Genomic DNA, 24,617 nt, shown 5'->3' with positions numbered 1-24,617 from the left:
ATAATAACACCTTTCCTACATCCATATGTCTTTATCTGAGAATTAAATGAGAACTGTATGCAAATCACTTAGAACAGTGTCTGACATGTTCTATATGCTCAGTAAGCCTTAGATCTTTTTTTTTTTTTCCAATGACAGAAGTTAGTTTAGGGGACAGAGGGACACCCCAAATAGAAAGACAAGCATTTCCCTAAATTCATTTTCTCTTTTAAAACCTTGGGTTCTCCAGTCAACACCCCAGGCAATACTCATTTCCCTGGGAAATGAGTGACTCAGCGATTTTTTTCTCAGCCAAGGGGTAAGGGACTGTGCTCCTATGAGTGGTTTTGTCTTTAGCCGTGGGAACAATCTGTCGTCTGCCTGCTTGTCTTGGGATTGAGCTATTTTGGTTCCACTGTGGTCACATCCTACATCCTCCTGCAAGCCGGGATGAAAGTGAAACATGCTAGAAGCATCAGTGCTGGCTTCTTCCCTGTTCTGCCTCATTTCTGAGCCCCTTCCTCAGCCACCTCTGACTTGAAGCTAGGAATGCTCGTAGGAGAATCACCCATTTATTCAAAATGCTACTAATGTATTTTAAATTATGCAAATATTACAACAATGTGTTTTGTGAGGGATACAAAAAAAGGGTAGAAATAAACCTCTCTTTGTCTCCCTCTCTTTAATCCCAGCCCCTCCTGAAGATGATAATTCTAGACCTTTCTCTATTCTGTTATGTATATGTAGAGATATTTAATTATAGTTTGTTTTGTGTGTGGATTTTTTAAAATGCTATTATACTATGTGCAGCCTTCTGCATTTTATTTTATTCACCTCACATTATATATATTAGATCACTTTCTTCCTCTGTCCATGTAGAGCTGCATCATTATGCTAAACTGCTGTGTAGTATTTCATTCTATAGAAACTTCCAGTATCCATTGCCCCGTGAGGGCATTTTGGTTGTTCCAATGTTTCATCACTGTGAACAGTCTGCAGTGAACAGCCTTGGGTGTATGTCCCCTTAAGCATTTCTGCAAGTGGTTCTCTACCTAGGGCAGTGACCAAGAAGGAGAAATGCTAGACTGCAAGAAATGTGCACTTGTAAGTTTAATAGTTCTTACAAAATTGTCCTCTGGAAAGGCTGTGCCGATTTATTTTCTTGCCCAAGGAATATCTGCTTTCCTGTATCCTCCCTACCTCCTGAGAAGAAAAAGTCATCTTGCTCTTTTGTTGTTCTGATTAACAAGAGAGTTTGAGTGTCTTTCTATATGTTTACTAGCCAGAAAACAGCCTTCCCTTTAACTCTCTGAAGGAGGCAGTGTGGCGCACTCATCAAGGCTCAGAAGATAGGATTGGAGGGGACAGATAAGAGTGAGTGAAGGGGCACAGGTTTTGAAGGAAGACGATAAATCAGGATGAAATGCAAGGGCGATCTCGTGTGGGAAAGCTCTGACCTGCACTAACTCATGCCAGGGGAAGACAGAAAATCTGGACTCAATGTTGCTCACTCGAGGGAAATTAGGTCCCAGAGAGTCAAACCTTTGTCCGTGGGACCGGGTTAGGGTGGGGGCTGCTTTCTGTCAGAAGAGAAGGTGGCGACCAGAAAAGGGATGAAGGGTGGGCAAGGAGTTGCAGTTTTCAAAATGTTATCATTTATTTCATTTAAATCTTGGACTATTTTACACTGGATTGGGAACAAGAGGCCATCTGGTGTTTTACCTTTTCTGTGACATTCCTGGTAATTTCCATTCACTCCTCCTTGTTACACTCCCGGAGAGAGAGAACACTTGCTCCGACCTGCAGAGGCTGCACTGCTGAAGAGGAGCTTGTTATGGAGAACATCTGTCAGTCTCTAACTTAGGGAACAAACCAGGGTTTATTGAGCACATACCATGAGCTGGCCAAGCTCTTCTTATGAGCCACGCCATCCAATCCCTCTTTAGCAGGTACTCATGTTCCCTATTTCACAAGGCCACAAAGCTCTCAGGTACCAGATCCAGGAAGTCTAGCTCTGATTCCATGCTGTTAGATATTATTATTTTTTTACCTCGTTTTCCAGTCTGAAATTAAAGGTCAGATTCTTCATTTACCATTCTCTCTTCCCACTGGTTTTGGTAACAAAATACTTATAATAATTATTACCATCTACTAAGGACTTAGCTATGTGTTAGAGGCTGTACTAAGGGTTTTTAACATGCATTTTCTTACTCAAATCTCACAATGATCTTCTAGTCAGGTACAGCTATTACCCTGGTTTTACACAGTAAGGAAAAAAACACACGCAGAGTGTCAAAGAGTTTCTTAGAGAAGCTTACACCTACATACATCTTTCTTTCTTTTAACACTACTCATAACCTCATTTAATTTTTCACAAAAGCCTATGAGAGAGATACCTCATTACCTCCATTTAAGAATTGATGGTTATATAAATTGCCCGGGAAATGACAGACCTAGATTTGGCCCATGTCTGCTCCACTCTGACTCCACTCTGACCCATGCTATCTGCTTCCACTGATGTCCTCTTGGCGGCTCTTATAGAATAAGACTACTTCTTCATTTACATGAAAGGGCTTTCAACCCATTTCACAGGGCCTGCATGTCTCTGGGGTTTTTTCTTTCCCCGGCTAAATAGCCCCAATTCCCTCTTCTTTCTTCATGTACTTTTTTGGATGGTAAGGCTTCTTTTATGATTGAGGGCTGGAGTAACCCCTTAAAGAGGATCTTGGCAAAATTAGCATTACCCACAAAGGCAATTTCTCACCTCCATTCTATGGCCACCTAGAATGGAATTCAGAGATGTGGGGTAATTTGTCCTAGATCACACAGCTAGAAAAACGAGCAGCAATAACACCAACAGTAAAAGCCCTCGTAAGCTCTTCCTGCAGCTAAAGGGAGTCTGTTAGGGGGATATAAATTCTTACTCCTCCAGGTACATAGGAATTTAACTCATTCCTTCTAGCCTGAGGATTCATAAAAGGGTTCCAAATTGCTCCCTAAAGACCCAGTCTCTATGCAGTAGGGACTCTGAAACCAGGGTGAGTAGAGACACATGACTAGGTCACTTTCTAAGTAAGACCAGGTGGCCTGTGATTAAGTCCTCTGTTGATTATGTCTCAGGCTCACTTTTACTGCCTTAGTAACATCCCAAATCCTTTCTTTCTAGTCCTTTCCTTTCACAAACTCCTGGGCAGCATTGGGTGGGGGTCAGAAGAGCTCTATTGGGGAGTGGGAAAAGGCTCAGGGTTACATCCCAGCTCTGCTGTTCCCTGCTGGTCCTCCCAGCCTTTATAGAATTTCAGGTGAGTGACTTGTTCTACCTTTTCTAAATCTCAGTGTCCTCAAAATATAAAATTGAACTAATAGTAGTACTTATTTCGCAGGGCTATTAAGTGAGGAAATAGATGAGAAAAAATACCTAATCCATAATTCCTGGCTAGTAAATGACAGTCACCGTGACGGATTCCTTTTTCCTCTCCGGTACATTTCTGCTGCTATTCCTACTCACACACCCTCATTTTTAGGCCCGTCCAGTAAGGTAACAAGAGGCCATTTCCAAAAGCTCCCAGCTGACTCGCTGTTCCTTATAAGTACAAAGTTTTCTGTGTGTTTTTAAAACTGCTGATCACACTAGGGAAATAGCTAATGAGTGACAAAATTATAAATCTGGGGAAGTTACATTTCCCCGACCTGCGGGGTCTTCTAACGGGGGTACTGAGGCGGCGCACCTAAGGGAATGAAACAGACAAGGGACGCAGAGAATGGAGGCAAGACAAACGGGTTTCTGATCAAGCCTCGAAACTTTATTTTTACAGCGTTCCTTATTTGTGATTTCTAGAAGGGTGGATGCCTAGGAGGGGTGGGGGCTGACCTAGATAATCGGCTAAAGTCGTAACTATAGATAAAGGGTGTGGCAGTTGAAGGGCGGCTACAGAAGAAATGCTTTGTCCTCAGGCAAGAGGAAGTGGGCCTAGTTACAGTAACTTACTGAAGGTCAGAGTTAATCCTTTGACCGACTCTTGGTTCCTGACAGTTACAAAAGCTTTAAAATTGTATGGTGATACTTCTCTACTCAGTATTAGAATAGTATGAGATTCTGATAGCTTTTCACTGACTGCTTTTTAGATGGCTCTTCAGAGCTCTCAGTTTTATTGGTTGTATTCCTGTGGGTGGATATCCTTAATCATCTGCTGCCTCTCACTTGTTTTGTCCTTCTCACATTGCTCAACCTATGGAGGCTTAGAAATCAAGTTATGGCTGAAAAAGAGCTGTGGGCAAGCTTACCATGCAAAGATACTTGCAAGTATATATCTTCTATTCTAGTGCCCTTCTCCACGTTTAAGGTGTTTGGTCCATAGACATCATCTGAAGGAGCCCACCCAAGGGGACAAATCTTCCTTCTCTATAGCTGCCTACAATGGAGCTCAGAGAGGTGGAGTGACTTCTCTAAGATCACACAGCTATAAAGAGGGAGAGTGGGGACTCACACCTACCTTTGATGGGTTTTAAACTGTGGCCATAAACTCGTGGGAACTGAAGGGTTGTTATCTATGGAAAACTGGGAAACTGAAGCCCCAAATAGGCCAGAAAGTTGAGAGAGGCCTTGTGGTGAGTTAGGACGAGAGCTGAGAACAGAGGCCAGTTCTCATCTCATGTACAGTTGGCCTTTGTTCCAGGCCTGTAGCACTGTCTCTCAACAGAGCTTTCCTGAGGGCAGATTTTCATATGTGACCCTAAAGCAGTGGTTCTCAACCTTTCTAATGTCGCGACCCTTTAATACAGTTCCTCATGTTGTGGTGACCCCCAACCATAAAATTATTTTTGTTGCTACTTCATAACTGTAATTTTGCTACTGTTAATGAATCATAATGTAAATATCTGTGTTTTCCGATGGTCTTGGGCTCTACAGCAGCAGTTCTCAACCTGTTGCCTAAGACTATCGGAAAACACAGATATTTACATTACGATTCATTAACAGTAGCAAAATTACAGTTATGAAGTAGCAACAAAAATAATTTTATGGCCGAAACCGGTTTGGCTCAGTGGATAGAGCATTGGTCTGCGGACTGAAAGGTCCCAGGTTCGATTCCGGTCAAGGGCATGTACATTGGTTGCGGGCACATCCCCGATAGGGGGTGTGCAAGAGGCAGCTGGTCGATGTTTCTCTCACATCGATGTTTCTAGCTCTCTGTCCCTCTCCTTTCCTCTCTGTAGAAAATCAATAAAATATATTAAAAAATAATAATAATTTTATGGTTGGAGGTCACCACAACATGAGGAACTGTATTAAAGGGTCGCGGCATTAGAAAGGTTGAGAACCACTGTCCTAAAGCATCAGGATTCATTAATTCTCAGCCCCTAGGTGGGTCATTTTACCCACAACCAACATGAAGTGAAAACTATAGAACAATTTCAAATTTAATGCACACAAATACGTGTGAGGACTGCACTGTCAAGCCCGTAAAATTGGAAGAACTGAAGAGTTGTAAAATCATAAAAGCCAGCATTTCAGTAAGGGCCTGAGGTCAGTTGAAGACAAGGTCAGTTGAAGACAATTAGAACAAATCAGCCAAGAATGTTGAGATAGAAACCTATAATCTAAATCTATAGCTGGGGGGAACTGATACCAAGAGCTTGTGCATAGATAAAGAAAAATGTTTATATGTCAACAGACTTAATTGTCTTAACTATTCCAGGAAGCAGAAAACCCGCTGTGGAAAGTTACCGGGTTGTAAAATGGAAAGACCCTGCCCCCTAAAATGTATTTAACCTGTGCTCAAACCCTGCTTCAGGGCCCACAACCTCTGCTCTGTGTTCAGAGTATGTTGTGGGACCGGGCATGCCTGTACCAATAAACCCTTTGCTTTTTGCATGAGAAGCCTCTCTTGGTGCTTTGTGAGTGCGGCCAGCATTCCGGGCGTTACAGAACAAACACTTCTCTGGTCAGAATAACTTTTTTCCTTCCTTGAGATTTTTACAGTACCTTTATTTTTTTTTGGGGGGGGGCAGTGTTAGGATGGTGAAGAAGTCAGGGAGGGATGCTTTAAGGAAAATTTGTCCTATTACTGTATCTTTTTATTTTATAAAGCCAGCCTATGTATCATGGTCCAGAGCAAGCTGGCCTTTGCATAGAATCAGGATTCTCACAGGAAAAGGTGGTTGCAAATGAGATTTCATATCTTTATCTTGGCATTTAGTTTGCATTTGTGGATATTTGGTAAAGGCCTTTCAAATCTGTCATTCATTAAATGTGGCTTATCTAATCATTTCTCTCTTCTTCAAAAGGCCATACTTGAGTGGTATAGATAGGCTTGTAAGTAACAATTAACCATCCAGTGTCCTTTGTTTTGCATAGAAGTATGAAAAGGTGACCTTGGGCCCCAAGGAGGAAGAGATAGAGTCTATCTTAGAAAGGAGGATCAGTGTGATATCACTCAATGACATTTGAATTGGTTCTTCAAGGACGAGAACATTGCATTGAAGAAGGAAGGGTGAGCTAGAACAACATGAACAAAGACAGGGGAACTTGATAAGAGTATGAAATCTTTGGAGATTGTTTAATAGTCAAGTTAAATCTCATGGAGACAAGGGGCTGGGAATGGTCTAGGTTCTTAAATGACTTGATTGATGAGCTGAAGAATTTGTTTATTTATTTTTTAAATATATTTTTATTTATTTCAGGGAGGAAGGGAGAGGGAGAGAAATATAGACACATCAATGATGAGAGAGAATCACTGATCGGCTGCTTCCTGCACACCCCACTCTAGGGTTCTAGCCTGCAACCCGGGCATGTGCCTTGGACCAGGAATCGAACTGTGACCTCCAGGTTCATAGATCGATGCTCAACCACTGAGCCATGCCTCTAGACTAGGCTGAAGAATTTAGATTTGATTCCAGGGTCATAAAGAACCATTCATGTTTTGTTTTGTTTTGTTTTGTTTTTGAGTAGGGAAAGACATTTTCAGTTCTGTTGTAGGAAAAATTGCTCTGGCAAGAGTGTAGAAGATGTATCAGAGAGGAGCAAGCCTGGAGGCAGAGCAGTTGCCCAGGAGACTCCTGCAATAACTCAAGCTGTAGATGAGCATCTAGACTAGAATGATGGCAGCAGTAACAACAGAGAGGGGACAGAGTCAAAGCCATTTAGGAGTTAGTACTGAAAGGACATGGTAACTGAAGTAAGAGTGAAAGATGACTAATTCTCTGTCCTTGGAGACCAGATTGATGTGACGGGTTAACTGGTAAAGGAACCATAGGAGGAAGGATGGCATTTGTTTGGGAGATCTTGAATTTGAAGAGCCTCTGGGATGTCTAACAGGCAGCTGGAAAGGTGGGGGCTGGGCTCACTTAGGGATACCTGGGTGGGATGAGTATCTTTGATCAAATAGTAATTACTAAGATGATTCACACTATAAGTGCTAAATAGGGACTTGCCACTGTGCCAACACATTCAAACATATTATCTCATAAGGGACAGTTCAGGGCTATAGATATAATTTTGGGAGTCATTGATGATAAATGACACTAATGGAGTGATGCTTATATGCCAGGGCTGGGCTCAATGCTTTTAAAGCATTGTCTCATTATGAGGCATTGTTGGGATCTGGGGAAAACTCTATTATTACATCCATTACACAACAGAAGAGACTGAGGTTTGGAGAAGTGAAGACATTTGCCAGAGTTTGAACCCCAGGTCTCTGGGCTCTTGAAACCGAGCTCTTAAGCACTTTATTATATTGTCTTCTACGTGAGCTAAGCTCTAATTGAAGTTCCTGTGGGATCCCCTGAAGGTTTTATATGAGATGAAGGGAGCAATAAAGAGGTGCAGAGAGACACACCCGTAACCCCTAAACCCCCAGGCCTCAAGGAACAATTGCACTGGGAGAGGGTGTGGTGGAAGCAGAAAAACTGGCTAGGGAGGCAAAGAGGGAAACACCAGAAGTAGGAAGGGATCCAGGATTACACAGGGGCAGAGGGAGCCGGGCTGAGAAAGGGTATGGAGGTTGTATTAAAATATGAGGAAATTCTGCATGCTGGTCAAGTAGGATGGATGAGGCATTTAGGAAGATGGCCATGGGGGACCCTGAATTCCAATGATGAGCAATTGCTAGAGAATGAACATTAGGCATTCTTTCAAGAAGTTCAAGGTTGACTATTTAGAGGGGAGGCAAGGTAGAGAGAAGGGGATGGTGAATGGAGCAATGTTTGTCCTGGTGTAGGAGAAGAGGATTGCAGTTAAGAATGGAGGAGGTGGGATTTGATCTAGAAATGGAGATAAGAGAGAAGGGAGTGAGGATAGAATAAATAAAGGGGTGAGAGCAACCAGATCTCATGTTAGCCTCCTAGAGAAGTAGGAGAAGACTGGGGAACCAAGACCTTGAACTTAGGAGATCACCCATTCAGTGAACACCAGACCTGTTCATGGGCTGGAATCATAGGGATCTAGGAAAAAGGAGATTAACCTACTTTACTAAAGGCTTAGAAACCTTGTTGGGGAGGGGGAAACCCAAGAAATTGTAATGTCTAACAAACTCCCTCAGGAGATTCTTTTGAAGCCAGCCTACCCCTATCCCCAAGAAGGCATTCGGAATTGCTGATGTAGTACACACTCCTTATTCTACACAGAAGGAAACTGAGGCTCCAAGGTATCAAAAACATTCTAAGAGAAGTGGGAACTAGGCCCTAGGTAGGTCTCCCTTCTGGCTCCCAAATCACAGCTCTTTCCCCTACACTGCACTGTTTTATTAAAGACAAAATCGAGCCCTGGCACAACCTGACACTTTTGGGTCCTCAATTGATCAAGGACCTAGGGGAATTATAGGAGGAATTGCCATTCTCAGGACAAGTTCAGCAGAAAGAACAGAGGAAGGCAGGAGAATGAAGCAAAGCTCATTTTCACTCACAAATGCTGTGGTTAGAAGGAAAGAAATTGGATGCAGTTGATTTCAGAGTCAACATCTTTCTTGAGGCATTAGCCCATCCATTTTCTCTCTCATGCCCAGTGCTTTTCAGGGGATCAAATCAGTTGAGAGGCTGGCAGTATGGGATAAAAGGAAAGGACAAAACATGGATTCTCACCATTCTACTCACAGCAGCATGATATTCTACCGACTATACCACTGATTTTTTTTTTCATTACTAAAATTGGAACTGAATCCGTGTAATTCTCACATCTAACAGCTCATCTCAGAAAGGTCAACCAAATAAGATCAAAGAGCGTTTCCGTGTCTGTGGTGAGGCAGAGTGTGAAAAAGAAGATGCCAGCCACATTGAAATAGAACACAGAGCCGGCTCTAAGTGAGCTGGGCCACTCAGTCCATAGACCAAACCATCCCTCTGGGCCCAGCCAGGCACTGCAGAGATCTCTGGTTTCACAGATGTAGGATAAAAGGGTAAACCTCAGCGAGTTCTGTAACCAGGTCTCTGTTCTCCCCACTGTGAACAAGTCAGTGAATAAAGGTGCCAACACCCTCTGGTTCTACCTGCCACTAACGTACTCTCGGACCCTGTGATGCTCAGCAGCCTGGCTGAGGGGGACAGGCATGGAATTTGGACTCAGATGTCATTGCTCCACCATTTACTATCATAACTAGGTAGGCAGCATTGGGCAAGATAGGGGACCTCTCTGAGTTTCAGTTTCTTTTTCCAGAATTCTGCCCACATTGACTTAATCCAGCCTAAGTTTACTTGCAACCTAGCATTTGTTCTGAAGTTCAAATGTGATAATAAATGCCAGAGCCTTGTGTACTTTTAGCTGCTTACATTGTACTCATCATTGTCATCATCAACAATAATTATGAGTAGGCTCTCTTTTCCAGAAACAGCACCCACCTAGGCAGTGGAGGACTAGGGGTCCATTCTTCCACAGCAGGTGTATATGAGCTCTTGACACGTTTTCCAAAGGCCACAGAGGCCAGAGGACAAGAGCCTGGGCTCTCAGGTAGATAATCCTGGCTCCGAGTTTTGCTCACGCCCCTCCCAGCTATGTGACCCTCTGCAGCAGGGTTCCCACTGTGAAATGAGGACAGTAATGATGCCGACTATAAAGCATTTTCTGAGATCAATCACAGGATGCGCTTTGCTGGACATGTAGAAAGTGCTTGGTATAGGGTATCCATTTATTATTGCTGTTGTCATTATCAATGATTTTGAAGCTTCTTGGTAAATTGTACATCTTGCCACCTCCCTCCATCAAGATTTATTGATCAGTTGGTGTGGGCAGGGTAGTGTTGGACATTGCCCTTCAAAGTGGAGCCCAGTGGGGAAGGATTAGGGTGAGGTCTTGTCTTTGCTTCACTAGGACCCTCAGATATCGGCAGCTAAGAGCAGTAGCCTGGGGTGATGACTTTGGGCTCTCATAAGGATGATGACATATTTGTTGTTGGGGCACCTCGGAGGAAGTGGAAGGTGGAGGCCTAGTTCAGAACTGGGGTGACTCAAATAATGGTGTTCTTGAGTCTCTGGTTCTCCTTGGTTACCGCATCTTCGCAGACTGTGAAGTCATCTCATCGTTCCTTCCTCTTTATGAACCACATTGGTGCCAACACACTTTGTTCTCTGGTCCCTTTAAACATTTACAAATGAACCCCACCCTATTTTGCCCTTGGAGCTAAGAACATCTGACTCACGTATGTAATGCTGTTGATTCATTAATTGTAGAGTGCTCTTCTTCATCATGCTACATGTTAAAAACACATGGGGGTCCCCAAAATTAAAAGGAAGTATGTGAATTCAATAAATGTGTTTTTATACTTTCTTCTTTTTTAACAAAATATATATATTTTTATTGATTCCAGAGAGGAAAGGAGAGGGAGAAAGAGATGGAAACATCAATGATAAGAGAGAATCAGTGATTGGCTGCATTCAGAACACCCCCCACTGGGGATTGAGTCCACAATCCAGGCTGGGAATTGAACCATGATTTCCTGGCTCATAGGTAGACACACAACCACTGAGCCACACCGGCATTTTGAAATTCCAGATCTACCTTAATGCTGCTATGCAAGGTCAGAAAATATGGGTTCTAGTCACTCCCTTTGTAACTCACCACTGTGTAACCTGGCACGAGTGAAACTCTCTACATGTTCGTTTTTCTACTGGTTAAAGAAAGGAATTAGAGTAATTTCAAATTCCTTCAACTCCAATACTATTCAGTTTGTGATTTTGGGATCCTTTCGTTATACTTTGGATTTTAAAGACCATACCACCAGAAGGGGGCAGCAGAAGCCAGTGTACCTACCAAGGAAAAGCCCCTTCTCTGAAGGCTGGAAGTTGTTCCTTGTCAAACTCTAGGATTATGTTAAGATTGTATCATTGAATGGACTCATTTTAGAACTAAATTTGTTCTAAAATAGAGACAGATGAGTCCCAGTGTCTATGAATTTAATGATGAGTCAAAATGGGTAATATGAGTTAGAATGTTTCCACTGAGGAGATAGAGAGCTTTTATTTCCAATTGATTGCTGGCATGAAGCCCACTGGTTATAGAGTTTGTGTTTTCAAATAGGATTTTAATACGCTCTTTTTCTTTTCTCTCAGAGTGGTTGCAATCATGATTTTTTTGAGTCACTCAGAGTTGGGTTCCTTTAATGGTTTGTGTTACTTTGGGCAAATGAGCTAAACTTTTTCAGCCTCAGTTTACACATCTGTAAATGGGCTTGGTAAGTATTCAATGAGGTAATTTACATGAAGTGGTTATGGTTATCCCTATCCTAGGCATGCAGGAGTGCTCAAATTGATTATGAGAGGGAGTTTCTAGTAATTTTGAAGCAAATTTTTGCTAATGGGATGGAAACAAGGGTGATGTTCAAAATGGATTTTTGAAAGAATTTGTAAAAATGCAATGCCTTTCCAGAACTGCACATAACACATAGTTTTTTTTTAAAAAATACTATACACATATTTCAATAACATTGCCAATTTTTTAAAAAAAATGTGTTTTTATTGATTTGAGAGAAAGAGAGAAAGGGAGTGGGGGGAGAGAGAGAGAGAGAGAGAGAGAGAGAGAGAGAGAGAGAGAGAGAGAGAGAGAGAAGAAAGAAATGTTGATCTGCTGCCTCCTATATACCCCCTACTGGGGATTGAGCCTGAAACCCAGCATGTACCCGGACCAGGAATCAAACCTGTGACCTTTTGGTCATGAGATGACACTCAGCCAACTGAACCATACCAGCCAGGGAATAGCACATACTTTTATTTGAGTGAGTGAGAGAGTGAATTCTCATCTATAATCTTAGGCGTAACCATCTTGAAGGGTAAGTCTGTCATCACCCTGGGGTCTGAAAGTCTGAAAGTTTTAAGAGTAAAATTGTGCTCAGATGAAACACATTTAATTCCCTAACTCCAAGAGTGTTGTTTTTGCAGTAGTAGACTAACTATACCAGGAGTCAGAAAATTTCTTTTGTGAAGGGCCAAATAGTACATATTTTAGGCTTGCAAGCCATACTGTCTCTGTTGCAACGCCTCAGTTCTGCCTTTTTAGTGCAAAAGCAGCCAGGCACACACATAAACAAATGGGTGTCACTGTGCTTCAATTAAATGTTATTGTTAGACACTGAAATTTTAATTGCCTGTGATTTCCATGTGTTCCCCGTCATTATTCTTTTGATTCTTCCTCAATAATTCAAACTTTATAAAAATGATTCTTAGCTCTCAGGATTTGGCCTTCTGCCATAGTGTGCCAACTCTTGAGCTATACCACCCAGATACAGGACAGATTCCTTAGAAAGGGCAGAGGTCAGTCAGTTCTAATAGGGCTCTTCCAGAACATTCACTGATTGATCATTGCCTACCTACTAGATTGTAAGTCCTTTGAAGATAAAATGGTGCTTTTATGCTATAGTTTTACATTTAAACTTTATTTTTCATGCTATAAAATCAACACATGCTCATGTAAAAAATTAAAACACTATAAAGTGAAAGTTCCTTGTATTCCAAACATTGCCCACCCTCCCATTCCACCCCTACCCTACCCCAAGTGACCAAGATAAAGAGATTAATTCCTGTAGCATTTTGAGATATATTTGCTTAAGATCATTCTTCCTCTAACATGGTAACATTTATCATTATTCTTTACAACATTTTCAAGTGTTTTATGAAATTTTTATATTGTTTTAAACTTGCTTTAAAATTCATTCAACAATTTTGTTCAACAAATTTTAACCACAAAGGCCATTATGGATTATGCATATATAATAGTAGAGGCCTGGTGCACGAAAATCGTGCACTGGAGGGGGAGTCCCTCAGCCTGGCCTGTGCCTTCCTGCAGTCCAGGACCCACTCCCCCCAGAGTCAGACATCCCTCTCGCAGTCCTGGGCTCTCACAGTCCAGGACCTCTCGCTCCTTACCTCCCGCCTGCAGCGGAAGCAGGAGAGGCTCCCACCACTGCCACTGCACTCACCAGCCATGAGCCCAGCTTCTGGCTGAGCAGTGCTCCCCCTGTGGGAGCGCACTGACCACCAGGGGCAGCTCCTACATTGAGCGTCTGTCCCCTGGTGGTCAGTGCGCATCATAGCTACCAGTTTGACAAACGATTGGCCGGTTGGCTGGTGGCTTAGGCATTTCTATATATAGATAGATGTATCTACATCCTGTACATCTTTGCATGTCAGTACTCTTGGACTAGGGAGGTGGTTTGGGACCACCCAAACCATCTTTGATTGTGGCTTAATGGGTTCCTAACACCTATCTTCAAAGTTTCGCTTAGAAGGTCACTGCGGTACTGCTTCAGAGAAATGACACCCACCCTAAGGGTTAGCTCGTGACTCAGGCATCTTAGAGAGTTTCCAGTGATTAACACATGATACATGGGATATTTTACAGTTAAGACTTTTAGATTTGAAAATATTTCAAAATTATGCAAAAGTAGTAATAAGAAAAAATGTAATTGCCTATAACACTTCCACTTAAAGTCAGATGCATTTATCCTGTTAGTATTTCTTTTTAGTTTTGAGTTTAATGCTCCTTGGCTTGAGGCCCCTTCTTCCATCTTTAACGCCAGCAATGTAGCATCTTCAAATCTCTCTCTCCCTCTGACCTCTTCTTCCATCATCATGTACCTGACTTTAACATTTTTGCCTACCTCTTAGAAGGGTCTTGGTGAATACATTGGGCTCAGTAGCTAGTCCAGGATAAATCTTTCCATTTTAAGATCTTTGGCTTAATCACATTGCAAAGTCTCTTTTGCCATGTAAGGAAACATATTCACAAATTCTGATGATTAGGTAGTGGACACCTTCAGGTGTCATTATTCTGCCTACCATGGTCTCCCAACTGTTTGAGAGACAAATGCCTCATTCTTCTCTAGACCAGATTAATAATGTATTCTGATTAGTAAAAACATTTATTGATAATTTGTTTACACACACCTCCGTATTCATATATATGTTTTGAAATATACTCCTCCCAAATAAATGTTGAAAGGATGGAATTTAAATACATGTAAATAGACACTCTCATTTTCCCCATACCCAGTGGATGGCCTTGTACCGTCATGGTAAGCACCAACCCCTCTTTGGAGACCACTGTTCTGGATCATCCTTTTTCTAGATTCCATGCAAATCATTGTACTGGACATTCCTTCTTGCATCCTTGCTGCATACCATGCTTTGTACTTGGTACAATTGTGCTTCAGCTCTTGTATAATGAGGTCCTCAAGAACACAGGTGCTAATGTCAATCATACAGGCTCAAGTCCCAGCTCCCCCACCTGCAACCTGTGTGATCTTGATCAAGTTGCTCAATCCTCTGAGCCTCAGTGTTTTCACGGGCAGTATGAGAGTGTCTACCCATAGGGTTGCTCCTGAGGATTATATGTTCATTGGACTATTAGTAACAATATGACATTAGATGACATTCTTTTGAGTTTAATTCTAGGCCCTTCAATAGGGTTTAGTCTTCTTACCTGTGCTCGGCACCTATTTCCTGACTCCTTCTTAGGCTGGTTACCCCCAGTTGAAGATCCCTCTCATCTTTTGTATGTCAATTTCCTTTCATTCTATATTAGTTTCCCAGGGCTGCAGTAACAAAGTACCACAAACCAGGTGGCTTAAAACAAAAGGAGCTTATTGTCTCACAGTCCTGGAGGCAAGAAGCCTGAAATCCAGATGTCAGCAGGGCCCTGCTCTCTCTGAAAGCTCAAGAGGCCGACCTTTCCCCTCCTCTCCCAGCCTTTGCTGACCCCTGGAACTCTTTGGTTTATGGCAGCATCACTCCAACCTCTGCCTCCATCCTCACATGGCCTTCTCTGTGTCTCTCTCTGCCTCCTCTTCTCTTCTTATAAGGACACCAACCATGGATTCAGGGCCTATCCTAAGTCTAGGATGACTTCATCCAAAGATCCTCAACTAATTACAGCTGCAAAGACCCTATTTCTAAATAAGGTCACAACCTGAGCGATTCTAGAGACATGATCTGGGGCAGGGAGAACAATATTCAAACCACTACAATTCCCCTCTCACAGAATTGTTTTTCTTACAAGTTTTAGGAGGCTCCTGCCTTTTCCTGACGGTGTTTGTGTCAGAGTTCGGGGCCTTGAGAATGTGGGGCCAGGAGAGCACAGACGACAGACACGAAAATCAATGGTCTTGACTTGTCTAACCCACATCCTGGAGCCCTCCGTGTCACTACTCTTCACAAGGAAGAAAAAAATCACTGATTTGCGTTTCTTGTTGCTAGTTTGTATACAACACTGCGGCCCTTGTACTGCTTCCCACTGGGGCTTTTGGTGTTTTTTGAAGGAAAAAAGAAAAGAAAAGAAAAAGTGCTGTTTCGTTATCATTCCGCAGTGTATGTGTTTGCTAGATGCCTCCCCCATTAGATGACTCCAATTTAAAATATAAATTAGCCCTGACAAAACTGACCCAGGCTGGCTTTTCTCTGTGATGGTTTCCATTTCAGGCTTATCCATCACAAATGACTGTAGTCTAACAGGATTCTGACAGAAAAGGGGTAGGAGTTTTGAATTCTTACCTGCAGTTTCCAGCTCCAGGGGATAATAGCAGAGAGTAAAACAACAATAACCGAGTTGTAGAGTATAAAACATGCCGCGTTCTCCCTTGGAGTTCTGTGCTCTGAGATGTTCAGCAAGTCACTCTCTCTGTCCATAAGCTCTCCTGTAGCAAATTACGAGCCTTATGAAACCGATCACATTTCTCCTTTTGCCTTGCGTGTGAAGAAGCTTGGGGGAAATGATGCTCAGTTTGAGTAATTATTAGCCTAGGTATTTATTCCATTCAGGTCTGTCTTGTGTGGCATTACATTCTGTTCCTATCAGAAGATTGTACTGCACGATGATTTTGCATCTTTTCTGGACATTTTCTCCTGCCCTGCCTTCTATGACACTGCTCTTCTGCCCATTTCTTCATTTCCTCTGCCCAACTGTTAAGCACAGCGTTTCCCAGGACACCTGCTCTTCTCTCTCTGGACATTCAGCCCTTGGATTTCTTATGCACTCTGAGGATTTGAATGGCTCCCCAGATACTGATGACTCTCAGAGCAGTATCTCCCGCTCAACCTTGATTCAGATTCAAAACCATTTATTGAGCACCAAGTATGTGTCAGAAAGTGTTGGGGTTCCCTTGCTGAGCAGGCAGAGGGGGACCCTGTCCAAATGGAGCTTAATTCTAATAGCTCTCACTGAACTACGATGTTGGCCGTTGTGCCTCTCCCTCTACCCACCCTCTCCAGCCGCCTATCCATACTCCATCATTCTCACCCTTGTAATGTTAGGCTTAAATAACCTTCCCTAATGTACTGTAAGTTTTGTGAGAGTAGGGCCATGGCATATTCATCTCAGCGTTCTTAGTGCCTTGAACAGTGCTTAGCACTTAGTAGGATTCTCAGTATATTTTCCTTGTTGAACTCAAAGATCAGTTATATATAAATGACTCCACATCTCAGCTAAAACTTCACATTCTCAAGGACACTTTTCTCAACCCTCCAAACAGGTCAGCCATCCTCATGGTATGGACCTATGATACCTTATATTAATTCTTCCCAGAATTTTGCATAATTATAACTGTTTTTCAACTGTTCACATTATTTGTTTAAATTCAGTCTTCTGCACTAAGTTGTAAATTCATTGACAAGGTCAATGGCACAGCTACCATAAGTATTTGGCCTATAATAAATAGTCAATAAATATGTGTTAACTGATAGAGTGATACATTTTCTTCCTGGATATAAATCTTTCCATTGTTGGGGCCTACAGAAAACTTAGACCTGATAGCCTGCTGGCCTAATGCCTCATTCTACCTATCTATAAAATGGGATGTTCCTGTGGGGTAATGTTGGGTAGCAGGTAAGCTTTAGATAAAGCCATATCAAATGTTCATAAATAAATTGTACCATAAAAGATGATATTAAAAGATTAAACACATCAACTGAAATTCCAGCTCAGCTTTGAAAGCCTATTTCAAAATATGATTATTTCATTGTCGCACAGGAAAAATAGACATTTCCTCTCCTTTTTCCTACCCAGCCCCTGAGACGACAATTCGTGGAGAAAATGAAGTTGAAACAGAACAGGTAAACATTTTTGTGAAGATTTGAAGTATGTGACTTAGGTTTTTAAAATCTACATCAGGGGTTTGCAGGAATGGATTAGGGAGAGAAACTATATAGAAGCTGCAAAATGCATCGCAAATGTTCTGAAATAGCAAAGGAATTTGTAGACTTGTACTCTCAGCAGAAATAACATAACTATTATGACTTCTATATGCACAAATGCTTTGAAAAGCAAAAAACAAAAAATAAAAATACATGGGAAATCATTGTGTGTTTCTTCCAATTGGCCCAGGATTAGTGACACCCTGCAGAATTGTCACCTGCCACCATTTTTTTCCCAAATGAAAAAATATAAGTGAGGAAAGTGGCAGTGCTTTACATTCACAAATCTCAATATGTGGCTCGACAGAAGACAGAGAGATTCTCATATCTGCTTAGATTCTCATTTCTCCATACCATCACACCCCATGTAACCTCTGGGAATCTCCACTGTACAGCTCAGAAGAGAAGGACAGTCAAAATGGCCAGTAATGTCTCATGAACATCATTTTAATCTCATGGGTTCCCTGGCTACACTTTGAGAATCACTGCTATAGGAAATGTGACATTGAGTTCCATTTTTCTCTTTGATCTTATTGCCTCTAGAAGTCTGAGTCAGCCATGAGAAGGACTGCACAGGGTCTGGGAGAGCTCAAAGGACTCAGGCAGTGCCCAGCCTAGTGATTTGACAGTGAACACAGCACACAGCACCATTTTTTAAAAATTTTTTTTTTTACCCTCAGATCCCTGTGCCCCACAGCCCATATCTGGTCAATGTTTTGGGTTTTTAGAAAGTAAAGAAAAACTTGTTTTAATATATTTGTGTTGATTTCAGAGAGAGGAAGGGAAAGGGAGAGATAGAAATATATATTGACTGCCGCCTGGACGTCCCCTACTGGGGATCAAACTCACATCCACAACCCAGACATGTTACCTGACCATGTATCAAACTGGTGACCTCCTGTTGCATGGGTTGATGCCCAACCACTGAGCATACCAGCCGGGCTAAAAAATATATTTTTTTAATTTGTAAGGCTGGCTTTGTTTTGATCATGAGACACATGGGGCAAAAGGTGGTGAGATGCAGTGAAGCTCTGGCCGTTGGAGGGTGTGGTTGGGACGGGAAACTCATGTGAGTGCGAATATTCAGAAACAAGTGGCCCAATCATCTTCCCTGTGTCTCACAGTTGAGCGGGGTGGACAGCTCCTTCCTTGCGAAGATCATTGCTCCCTCCCTGGGATTTGTGCTGTGTGCATTAATTGTAGCGCTTCTACTTCGAGGTAAGGATGGGTGAAGCCCTTTAGAGCTATGGAGACTCCAGGAGGACGTGGGAGCAGATCGATGCTGCTTCCTGCTCCTTTTCTCCATTTCCCAGAGTCCCTTTCTGTCCTTGTCTCTATCCTGGTCAAGGAGGTGATGGGTAAAACCATTCTCCTGAGGATGCTAAAGGCTTCGTGTATCATCTTCCTAATAGAGTTCTGTTTTGGGGGAAATAAGAGAGCACCTTCACTTATTGGACACTTACTCTGTGTCAATCCTGACTAGACTCTTTTTGTGTTTTTTTAATCCTCACCCGAGGATATTTTCCCATTGATTTTAGGGAGAGTGGAAGAGAGAAGGAAAGACAGAGAGAAACATGGATGTGAGAGCAACACATCAATCAGTTGCCTCCCTGCACAAGCCCAACCAGGGCCTGGGCCTGGGAGGAGTCTGCAGCCCTAGACTCTTGAAGTGCCTAACACATCCCACACTCATGAGTGCCTTAAGTGGAAAGTGCTCTTATTATTAGTGTCTTGGGTGGAGGAAGCCCTGGCCCAGCCTCCCCCTCTGGCTAGGATTGTCCCAGGAAGAAAGCCACGAATGATCCCTGGTCTTCTTATTTGTTCCCTTTAAGCAAGCTTTCTTAACCTGGGGTCCACAGATACAACCTAGGGGACGAGTGAGTCCCTTGAAATCATGTACAAAAGTGCTTGTACATTTTTATTTGCATTTTTAAAGGGGAAGGGTCTATAGCTGTTATTTAAATTCTCCAGCTGGTCCATGACCGTGCCCCCACCTCCCACTACAAAAAGAAGCTTTACAATACTACAGAAAGGAGTCATGAAATAGGTTTATAGTTTTCATGCAAAGGATAGGCATGTGGCACCTGGTCCTGCTATAAAATGGGGGGGGGGGGTAATTCTCTAGTCATTAACAGGAACTGTTTCAAGGTAGCAAGTGAGGAGATAAGACTAGTATTCATCTCAGCCTGTTTGAGCAACACAAGGGACACTTGTGTATTTTGAAACCTGCCCCATAGTGAACACTGGCAAAGGAAATTTACAGAGGCATGTCACAGTTTTGGATATTCTGGGTAAGCCTCATAAAGAAGTGTTTTAAAACCCAAATGAGTACTTGCATTGTGGGTGAGCAAATGACGTAGGTGTGAAGCAGCTTAACACCATTGCCCACAACGTTGGAATAACTTTGTAGTTGATGGGCACTGCCTAGGGCCTAACAAAGCAGTCATTTGATCCAGGTAAAGAAATGGCTTTCCAGTCCCCAAATTGTCACCTTTAGACTACGTCTGCTTTTCCTAAGATAGTAGTGGGCTTCCCCAGCATTTCAAATGTCCTAGCACAGCACTCTGCTTATACTGTGGCTTTGTCTTTCCAGGGAAAGTCAGGAAAATCAATTGCTTCCAGAAACACACAAGGTAATTCATCTTGCATGACTGATCATTGTAATGATAGAACAAGGTGTTACAAATGATTAGATACTACTCAGTGGTTTAATGACTTATGCTTGTGTTCTGATTAAATACAGGGTTGGAGAGATGTGACATTAGAGGTGAAAAAGAGGTGGGAATTTAGCTCACATTTTCCTCTGCCTTGGTTAACACTGTTACATTGTCCAACATGCAACTTCAAAGGCAGGTTGCATTAATAGAAGTATGCCATGCAAAAGAAAGAAGGTGATATATCACTCTATTCTGTGGTAGAAGTTCTTTGTTCAACTCTGGGCAACTCACTTTAAAAGGACATCGTTAAACCGGAGTTCATGGAGAGGAGAATGGGCAGTATGAAAAGTGAAAAACACATTGAATATCATTCCTGGGATATGGCTTCTTCTGCCCAATTATTAGTACACCCTGGGACCCATGGGAGCAAGTGTTTTTGTTTGTTTGTTTGTGTTTAATCGTTTGAAGAGTCTCTAAAAAGGGATTTTGAATATTTGTCCTGTTCTACAACTTTCTGGAAAAGGAATAAAAAGATTTGGTATAAACTGTGATGAAAACCTTGTCTTCACTTAATAATTGCATCAATACCACAATATCTGTTAACAAATAAATACTAAGAAGTAGGGAAACTGAGGCTCAGTAAGGTGACTTTCTAAGGTCACAGTTGTAGATTTTGTGTGTGTAAGTAAATACCTTTAGGTTGTGATCTACATTTTCTAATATAGAAACTTCTAACTTCCCTATTAAAATAGATTGACAAAAACCCTTTATCCCATAAGGCCTCAGTTTGGCCATCTGTGACATGAAAGAGTTGGACTGGATGGGCTCTGAGCCCTTTTAACTCTGACAGCCTCGGTTAGTTGTGTTGTAACTTATCCATTTATTCCTGGTCTTGGGGGTTTGCATTAACAGCCTCTTTTCTCTCTGTAGGCTACACAACGCTGGAGAAAGTAAAAACGTCCTCAATGACCTACAGCATGGGAGAGAAGATGAAGACGGTCTTTTCACACTATAACGTGCCACATTTTTTTAGAATGGAGGACAGGGGTAGGATGTGTGAATTGTCACAAGTCTTAGAATGTCTGTTTGTTTGCTTTTAAAGCCCCATCTATTCCATTGGTGTCATTGAGCTAGTCTTGCTTTAGTTTCACAAGTGGAAGGCACATGAGAGACCACACCTTCTCTGCCCAGTGCTTTATCTCCTTCCCAGCATCACTGCTAAGTGATCTTTCTCACTATGTTTGAATACTTTCAGTGATGATGAGCTCACTGCCACACCCAGGGGAGCCCATGCAATCTCAGGGCAGTTCTGAGACTTAGAAATCTATAAAGCAAAGTCTATCTCCAGATAGCATCTGCCTGTCAGTCCTCATTGAACTCATGGTGCTCACACAGAACACGTCTAATCTCTCCTCTACGTGGTAGTGTTGCAGAAGACCAAGAAGACCAAGGACACTTCTGAGGAAGTTGGAGGGACACTGTTTAATAACGTCAGCGGACTCAGGGAACAGCCTTCCAAATCTGAGTGAAGGAACACGCATGGGACCCTCCCTTATATCTCCCTCCCTGTGATCTTTGTCCCACAAGCATGGATTATGCTTCCGGTCCTTTTCTCTCGGGCCTTGCAAGAAGGCCCCCAGGTGTTGGGGGTCTCCAGGCCATATCCGGTGGTCTGGCCTGGTGTCAGAGTTAGGAGCCCTCCCTCTGGGCAGTGTACTGTCCACAGTCCAATGGCCTCTCTAACTGGTTCTGCAAGACCAGTATCTGGGAAAGAGGTAGTGACTTAATCATAGGTTATGAGGAATGTACACTGAGCTTACTGGCTTGGATTCAGATAACTAGCCCCAAATATCAGGGTTACATTGGAATTAGCCCTTTTAGCCTCCTCAGTAGTGCTCCAGGTACACCGGACCCTATGTCTCTGGAAATTACCTTGTTTCTGGGACATGATTTCTGGTCCCTCCCCTCCCGTAGTTGACTTCGCTGCGGATGCATTTGCATCTCTCCTTTTGTGCCCAACTGTCAGCATTGAGTGCCCCACTCCAGGGATGGTGTGAGCAGCCCTGGGTCTATGCTTCATCAATAATGCAGCAACTGATGTCATCTCCAAAACTCCTTGGTTTTCTATTATTTTCTGTTCACATTTGAGTGTCTTTAGGGGTGACCATGGTGTCACATCTTAATTCTTGCTTGGGGAATTTAATTTTGGGATCAAGAGTCCATCAGAGCAAAATGCAGTGAGTGACGTGGACATTCAACCAGGGCCAACGCATGATCTGACTGTAAGGCAACCCAGATTAAACACAGTTCGTGGAAATGTGCTCCTCAGTAGGAATAGATTTATTTTAAAACTTCCATAACTGCGGCATGAAGGACCCAGGGAGAGAGATGAAAGCAAACGGCTGTTGAATGAATGAATGGAAAGAATGTGTATCTGAATGAGGGAGGCCTCTGGTGGGGCAGAAATGTGGGAAGTCACCAGACCTGGAAGGAATTTCCCTGACATACTGCCTGGTATGTTTAGGGCAATCGCAGAAATAATGCAATAAGCAGTCTTCCAAGGAAGCCACCTTTCCTATGTCTACTCTTTTGACATTACTTTTAAGAGAGGAAAAAAAAAAGTCAGTCTCAATTCTTCATTGGTACAGCCTGTAGATTCCTCGCACGGATCCAGCAGCCCCAATGGGCCAGGCATATCATTCTTGCTTTTGGAGCTGAGAAAACAGAAGCAGAGATAGATGAAGGCACTTGCCTGAGGTCACATAAGTCCAGCCCCCAGGGACAGAACTGAGCCTTGGCAGGCAGCAAGGACCCCACACACTGGGGGCTCGAAGGAAAGACATGATGCCTGCAGAGGGCGGCATTGACCTGCTTGGTCCCAAATAGATGTTCCTTTACTCAAATCCTGAGCAGCCTGAGGGTTTTGACAGTTCTCCAATTCCCCACCCCTTTATAGTTCAATCTTCCCTGGTCCGCAAATTATTTACTCAGAATCTTATTTGCATTTGCAGAGGAATCGGCAAGTGGAGAACCTGGCAGGAGCCTTAATGAAGCCAGGTGGGACACATTGAAACGGGAATGTGTTGAACTAACTCACTGAGAGCTGAGGCCAGCTGTCAGCGGGCTTAATGAAAGGTTAACAGGAACGCGGCAATGGGTGGCTGGGGAGGCTCTCTGTCTCTCTAAAGAAAACAAAGAGTTGAGAAGTGGGCTCCCCAGGTGGAGGCAAGAGCAGAAGGAGGAAGCCACTGAGTCTGAAACAGAGTTTCATTTAGATTTATAAACAAGTTACAGTCTTAAAAAAGAAAGAAAGAAAAAAGAATGCTGTGGGTTCTCAGCTCTCTGAGATTCAAAGGACCAGGAGGGGACCTGTTCTGGAATGAGATGAATGCTAATGCGGTTAGGAAGGCGCTTGGGGAGACTGGAGCCGGCTGCTCACACAACAAGGTGGTTTCACTTTCTGAGCTGAAAAGGTGGTGTTCTGCCATCCTGGGCCTTATCCATGTTGCATATGGAGTGGGGGGACCGGGGAGCAGGAAAGACATCTTTCATTTTGTTTAGCTGGTGAAACTGAGGGCCAAACAGGGGGAATAAGTTACCTCCCTCCCCTCTCCCCCGTTGACAAGGAAACAGTGCCAGAGTACCCTAGACTTCGCTCTGCAGCCAGGTGATAGACTTGTTCTTGGAGTTTCCTAAGTCCACCTGGCTATGCCCGATTATTTACCCTCCCAAGGTCATATCCAGTAGGTTCCTGTTGGTACATGCAACTCAGCATTTCTCTTCTGTGAACCATCTTTGCCAGCACATCCTTGACCCCATGGTGGACGGCCACTCCCAGAAAGAGGAATTAGAATGAGGAAGTTCAAAGCTTGGCTCTTCTGTTGCTTTTTAAAAAACACCACCATAATTAGGGTGACCACTTGTCCTCGTTTGAAACCTCAAAGTTCCTCTCACATGCTGGGACTCCCTCAGTCCTCGGCCAGCCGGGATGGTTGGTCAATGTGAGCCCACGACTAAACTAGATCAAGAGCAGCAGCCCTCTGGTTCTTTGATTCACAGCCCCTGCTCTGGACTCTATCGCAGTGATCATTGTGTGTGCGCGAGTGGCTTTGCAGTTGGACTCAAGTAGAGTTTAATTCATTAGATCCATCATTAGAATAGATTGCTGCATCTAGATTCTAGACCCTGGCTATTCAAAATGTGGGGCTCAGACCAGCAGTATTATCATCAAGGAGGAACTCGTTAGAAATGCATATCAGTCCCTACCCTAGGACCCTCAGAATCTGCATTTCAACAAGGTCTCTCTGTGATTCACATGCACATTACAGATTAGGAAGTAAAGCATTGATTTTTCAAACTTGGCTGCACATTGGAGTC

At 43.0% G+C, this 24,617-nt stretch overlaps 1 protein-coding gene across 1 annotated transcript in view; it reads left to right on the top strand.

Annotated features, from left to right (window-relative positions):
• Positions 1–22,548, top strand: part of TIMD4 (T cell immunoglobulin and mucin domain containing 4) — a 38,133-nt gene extending 15,585 nt beyond the window's left edge. The window contains exons 5-8 of the mRNA XM_054717032.1: positions 17,420–17,502; positions 18,708–18,801; positions 20,177–20,216; positions 21,171–22,548. Of these exons, the coding sequence (XP_054573007.1) occupies positions 17,420–17,502; positions 18,708–18,801; positions 20,177–20,216; positions 21,171–21,255 (302 nt within the window). The 3' untranslated portion in view covers positions 21,256–22,548. The remainder of the gene's footprint in view (positions 1–17,419; positions 17,503–18,707; positions 18,802–20,176; positions 20,217–21,170) is intronic.
• Positions 22,549–24,617: the final 2,069 nt, after the last annotated feature.

Source organism: Eptesicus fuscus, chromosome 6 (assembly GCF_027574615.1).
Source record: "Eptesicus fuscus isolate TK198812 chromosome 6, DD_ASM_mEF_20220401, whole genome shotgun sequence".
Classification (NCBI taxonomy): Eukaryota; Metazoa; Chordata; class Mammalia; order Chiroptera; family Vespertilionidae; genus Eptesicus; species Eptesicus fuscus.
Note: the sequence above shows the minus strand (reverse complement) of the source record. Positions and strands in the feature narration are given on the sequence as shown.